General features: G+C 49.7%; 1 protein-coding gene across 1 annotated transcript; it reads right to left on the bottom strand.

The window, feature by feature from the left end:
• Nucleotides 1-4,339: 4,339 nt before the first annotated feature.
• LOC140265244 (olfactory receptor 14J1-like) lies at nt 4,340-5,068 on the bottom strand. Its single transcript, XM_072361154.1, has one exon. It carries the CDS (start codon nt 5,066-5,068, stop codon nt 4,340-4,342), a length of 729 nt encoding a protein of 242 aa, XP_072217255.1.
• Nucleotides 5,069-6,361: the final 1,293 nt, after the last annotated feature.

Below are 6,361 nucleotides of genomic sequence, written 5' to 3'. Positions count from 1 at the left end.
CGCGCGTTTCACACGTGGGGGATTCTCATTTGTCTGGCTGAGCAGTTCCTGGGGAAAAAGGGGCTGTCAGGGACACACCAAGGGTATGGAGAGAATGGAACACAATGGGGGCAGTAAGACACACTGGGACACCCTGAAGGTGCAGGCACCCATTGTGGGCACTAGAACAGCATGGCCAAGGCATGGTCCTGTAGCCAGCTCAGCCCCAACAGCCCCCCATTGCCTCCTTCCACTGCCCAGTGCCCTCACACATCTGGAGGGAGCCCAACAGCAACCTTGGGGCTGCAGGGGTGTCCACAAGCCCCAGGGGAACTGAGAACAGCAAGAAATCCCAGCCCCACCCCCGCCCCAGGGTCACCCAACTCACCTGTCCAGGAAGGGCAAAAACAACAGGTGACGGTTCCTGTGGAAGAAGAGCCGTGGGGCAGCCATGAGGGAATTTGAATCTGGGGGATCACAGGGAGACCCCATCCAAGCTGCCTGGTTGGTCCCAGGGAAGCCCCCACCCCCATGGCTGCCAAGGTCTGTGTGCGCCTCTGCCCATGGAGCAGGATTGGGCATAGCGACAGGGTAGGGGCTTGGGGGCCCAAAGGAGGGGAATAGCTGTGCCAAAAGAGCTGGGGGGACCAAACAGAGAGGAACAAGGATCTCAAAGAGAGGACAATCAGGGAAAATGAAACAAGGGGATTGTGGACCTAAAGAGGTGAGGATCAGGTTGCAAATGAAAGGAGATCTGTTCGTGCCAAAAGGATGGGATAAGGGAACCCAAAGAGAGGGCATTAGGAACCGACAAGAGAAGGGATTTGGGGAACCCAGAGTATAGATGAGTAATGTGCAAATGGAAGAAATTTGGATGTGCCAAATAGAGGGGTGACCTCTGCCAGGCAGGGACAGACCCCACCTGCTCCTGCAGAGCTCCCTGCAGGGCCACCCTTGGGCACAATCAGCGTGGTTGCCCAAGCACTTACCAAAGCAACTTCCGACTTCGGCAATATCAGAACTGGCTGTGGGGAGAGGAGTAGGACAGAGCGTGAGAGAGATGCTCGCATCGGGGACCACCAAGGCAAATCACCTCCAGCCCCAGCCCACATCCCCCACGGATGCTTCACCTGAGCTTCCACTGTGCAGCACAGGGCAGCGAGGAGCATCACGAGGCTGAGCACAGCTGCCTTCATCTTCCTCTGTGCTCTGGGAGCTGGGTGAAGCTGCAGGAGGCAAGGTCTGCATTTATCCTCCCAGAGCCCCTCCCACTGCCCAGATGCCCCTGGGCTTGGCAGACTCCCCTGACTTGGACTGAGCCCAGCATGCAGCCATCCCCTTCCTTGGCCCCAGGAAACAGGAGGAAGCAGGGACCAGAGGAAGAACACTGAGTGCTGGGATCACGATGGCACTGAGCCCAAAGCCCTCAGGTCCCAGCACTCAGCACACATGGCCCTCCTGACCCCCAGGGCCACCCAGAGATGACACTGTCCTAATATCAAGGCATTGTCCAAGGACTCATCCCTGAGTTCTGTCTGGTCCTGTGAGGCTGCAAGGTGTGAGGCTGAACCTTTGGGCAACTGTGACACAGCATTTGTGGACAGTGGGAGGTGTGAGGGCAATAGGGACATGGTTAGTGAGGAAATTACGGAGGCTTTTGGAAGGCAAGGGGTCCCAGGGATATGGGGACATGAAGATACGGGAACATCATGGGGACATGAGTGTATCACGGCAGTACGAAGACATAATGGAGCATTGGGAGCCTGGTCTGGTGGTTGGTGACCCTGCACTAAGCAAGGGGATTGAAACTAGATGATCATTGTGGTCCTTTCAACCCAGGCCATTCTATAATTCTGTGTGGGCTGTGGGGACAGTTGAGTGACAAGGACACTTAGACACAGGGAGGTTGGCAGTGTTCACTCAGTGCCTTTGTTGTCAAGCAGGAGCTCAGGAGTGAATAACAGAACTTGGCTATGGCTGATGTGTTCCCTCCTCATTTATTGCTGCAAAAGACAAAGACCAAAACTTATAGAATCATGGAATCTCAAAATCCTGGATTACCTGAACCATGGAATGACAGACTCATAGAATCAGTGAGTGGTGGAATCACAGAACCATGAAATCACAACACCATAGAACTATGGAATCTTGGCATCATTAGGGTGGGACAAGACCACTTAAGTCACGTCAGGAGATGTGTCATATATTTTCTGCTGTTTTTACATAACCAAGAGCAGAAGTCCCCATGTTGCATCCAGAAATATGCATTGCATGTCTGAGATGGCAGTAGTGCTGCTTCTGTCCATGAGGACAGTTTGCCATTAGGACACGCAGGCACGGAATCCAAGGCTGGGGGTGAAAATTGGCTGAAGGTACCTGATTAGGTTCTGAAGTCACTGGGCTGTGTGGTTGAGCTCCAGCAGAACAAAGGTGTCCTACGGGTTTTGTTCCTGTGATGACCCAACCTCCTGTCATGGCTTCAAAGAAAGTGAGTCTTGTTTTATCTGCATGAAAGGAAAGAAAGAATAGAGAACTGATAAATTGCTTAGAACTGCAAACAACTCAAGGATTCTACAAGGAAACATGATATGCCAATTTGAAGTGCTTCATCTGGCAGAACAGCCAGCTGGTCACAGCTTTCACGGGGCATTTCCCATAAACAGGAGAGCTGCTGTGGGTCATCTCTGAGAAGAACACGTGAATGTTTACTTTGGAAACTGCCCAGAGAGCAGCCAGCTGGAAGAGCTTCCTTTGGGCTGCTTCTGCTCTGCGCAGTATTTGTCAGAGCTGATCAGTGCTGCCTCATTCACTGCACTTAAATGTAATGTGAAATTGCCCCTACTTTGGGGTTCTTTTGGAAAGAACCAACCAATTGCCCGTATCGCCATCACTGAGGAATCTTGACTGAGGTGCGGTACAGACTGTCTTTGAGATCAATGCAAAGCAGGTGGATGACACTTGATAGCAATTTCATGTGAAAGGTTCTCCTCGGGAAAACCCCTTGGTTGGATTAATGACATCTAAAAAGAAATACTCAGGCTTTTGTAACAGTCAGACACTGAAAGAGTGAAATGTGACGTGGTCTGAGTTCTCAGGCGTCTCAGCCAACAGCCTCCCCTGCAGCGATCTCCCCATCACGGCATCATTTTGGTTAGAAATGACCTCTCAGGTCATCCAACTGTTAACTCAGATATGATCAGCTTCAAAAGTAATACCCCCTCTTTTGTTATCTGGGCCATAAGATCAGAGGCGGATGTTGGCGATGTGTCTGTAGAGGTTGAACCCTTCCATCAACATCCCATTACGTGTTGCAGCCGTGTGACAGATGTCAGCAGAGGGGCAGTCTGACAGAATGACTTTTGACATGGAAGTGCACATGAAGCAAAGTTGTGCCATAGAATTCTCACAAGCAGAAAAAGGTTGCACTTGTTGACATTCAACAATGCTTGCTGAATGCTACTGGAGACCAAAGAGTGGATGTGAACAGACTGAGGCAGTGGCGGGTGTGTTTCAGCAGTGGTAATGGTGGGTCACCTTGGCTGGTGTGGATGCTTATGAGCAGGGCATGTAGGCTCCTCTTCCCACCCCTCAGTCTCCCACCTGTGTTCTTCAGGCTTCTCCTAACCTCCTGTGTAAGTCATCTCATTAGGGGCAGCTTTCTACCTACCAGGTTATGCTCCAGAATGGCTCCTGTAGAACCTATCAGAGCTTTGTGCACAATTTCTGTTCCACAGACCATCCTGCAGGCAGTGACCACCTCTGAGTACGAAGTGGAAGAAGCCCTGAAGGAAGCTTAGAAACGTCTGACATTATAACCCACATCCAAGAACTTGTCCTGTGCAGGGTCTCACAGGGAATGAGCAAGAGGGGACCTGAATACCAACGTGCAAACCAGCTGCTGCTGCTGGCCTCTCAGAGGCACTGGCAGATGTGAGCCAGAAAGCACAGACCCCAGCCAGGAGCCCAGGGATGGCCTGTCAGCTGCTGCAGGCTGAAGCCACTGCACAGTTTGATGAACAGCTGTGTGCTTCCTGCTGGACTGTGGGTTTCCGAGAACATCTGACCCCGACAGTTCCAGAAATGTCTCACAAGAAGGAAGACAGACGGAGTCACTGCATGTCCTTTATTCTGTCATAGTTCACAGAGAGCCTGGTTCATTATGTACAGCATGTCTGGGCTAAACTACAAAGGTACAAGCTGATTAGGAATTGATTTGAGTAATGATGTTTTAGTGAAAGACATTACTATATTAAAACAAACAAACAAACAAAAAAACCCAAGAAACAATAAGAATAAATTACACTTCTAAAATGCAACAAAATGAACAATAAAAGAGAGCCTGATTCAGTAAAAAGCTGCATTACAAATCTTGAATTCGAAAAGATGGGCAGCTCACTGCTAATGAAACACATTTGGTTATCACTTTCCTCACTGCATCCTTGACCTCCTGGCTCCTCATGCTGTAGATGAGTGGGTTCACTGCTGGAGGCACCACCGAGTACAGAACTACCATCATCAAATCCATGGATGGGGAGGAGACAGAAAGGGGCTTCAGGTAGGCAAAAAAGGCAGTGCTGAGAAACAGGGAGACCACGGCCAGGTGAGGGAGGCACGTGGAGAAGGCTTTGTGCCGTCCATGCTCAGAGGGAATCCTCAGCACAGCAATGAAGATCTGCACATAGGACACAACTATGAAAACAAAGCACCCAAAGGCTAAACTGATAGTAAAAATGATAAACACACCTTCCCTGAGATTTGATTCTGAGCAGGAGAGCTTGAGGATCTGGGGGATTTCACAGAAAAACTGGTTGACAACATTGCCTTGGCAGAGAGGCAGTGAAAACGTACTGGCAGTGTGCAGCAGGGAATTGAGAACCCCAGCGCCCCAGGCAGCTGCTGCCATGGTGGCACAAGCTCTGCTGTCCATCAAGGTCCTGTAGTGCAGGGGCTTGCAGATGGCAACGTAGCGGTCATAGGACATGATGGTGAGGAGGTAATACTCTGCTGAGATAAAGAAGAGAAAGAAAAAGAGCTGTGCAGCACATCCTGCGTAGGAGATGGCCCTGATGTCCCAGAGGGTGTTGGCCATGGCTTTGGATCCTTTCCAGACTCTCACTATCACTGAGTCAGTAAATGACGAGGCCGAGCTGACCTCTCCATCTCCCACACCAGATTGATAAAAAATTGACCCCAAATGCCCTCTAAGGTCCCCAAATTAACCCATGTTAGCCTGAAATTGTCCCCAAATTGTTCCAAATATGAAATACATTCTCCTGAAATACATTCCTTACACCAGCTTTGGAAGAGGCCTCCAGTTCTCTGGTCCTGCTCTGAAGGAGCCCTCTTGTCATGGCAGTGCCAGCAAGGAGACCAGCTCTGACACAGCCGTTCATATTGCCGGCTACTGACTGCAGCCCCAGAGTGCTGCTGTAGAGACAACAGGATTGTTGTGAGACACACAAGACCTTCAGGCCTGCACAGATGAGAGGACTTGAGAGCACTGTGGCAGTGTAAAGAGAGCAGGAATGAAAAGAGCACATTGTGCTGCTGTCTGTGGCTGTACCTCCCCCAGACCCAGACAAGGTAGTAAGAGAGAAGAGCTAAGGAAAAGTCTATTTTGAAAGATTTTTATGTATCTTTTAACCTATTCAGGGAATCAGGTTCAATGTTTACATGAGCTCTTGGAGTGAGAAAATGGAAATTAGGTAGAAAAGAAGTAAAATAATTTTTTATTTATATGTTCAATAACACTTTTTTTTTTTTTTTTTTTTTTTTTTTTTTTTTGCGGGCTGCTATATCACACACAAACAATCAAAGATGCTTAAAAATAAAGAACCATCACTGGGAATCGTGTGAGGAAGATGTGCACTTTATGGAAGCTGGAATAGTGCGTATTGCAACACCTTGCTGAGAGCGTGCTTGATCTCCGTGTTCCTCATGCTATAGATGAGAGGGTTCAGTGTTGGAGGAAACACTGCGTACAGAAGTGCCACTGTCAGATCAAGGAGTGGAGAGGAAATGGAGGGAGGCTTCAGGTGGGCAAAAAAGCCAGTGCTGAGAAACAGGGAGACCACGGCCAGGTGAGGGAGGCACGTGGAGAAGGCTTTGTGCTGTCCCTGCTGAGAGGGCATCCTCAGCACAGCCATGAAGATCTGCACATAGGACACAACTATGAAAACAAAGCAGCCAAAGAATAAACTTCCACTAAAAAAGAAAAACACATTTTCCCTGAAGGCTGAGCAGGAGAGCTTGAGGATCTGGGGGATTTCACAGAAAATCTGGTTGACAACATCGCCTTGGCAGAGAGGCAGTGAAAACGTACTGGCAGTGTGCAGCAGGGAATTGAGAACCCCAGCGCCCCAGGCAGCTGCTGCCATGGTGG

The sequence above is a fragment of the Excalfactoria chinensis genome, unplaced genomic scaffold (assembly GCF_039878825.1).
Source record: "Excalfactoria chinensis isolate bCotChi1 unplaced genomic scaffold, bCotChi1.hap2 Scaffold_81, whole genome shotgun sequence".
NCBI lineage: Eukaryota > Metazoa > Chordata > Aves > Galliformes > Phasianidae > Excalfactoria > Excalfactoria chinensis.
This window is presented reverse-complemented; position numbering and strand designations above follow the sequence as displayed.

Coding starts and splice junctions, on each gene's coding strand:
- LOC140265244 (XM_072361154.1), bottom strand. CDS start 5,068: ATGGCCAACACCCTCTGGGACATCAGGGCCATCTCCTACGCAGGATGT.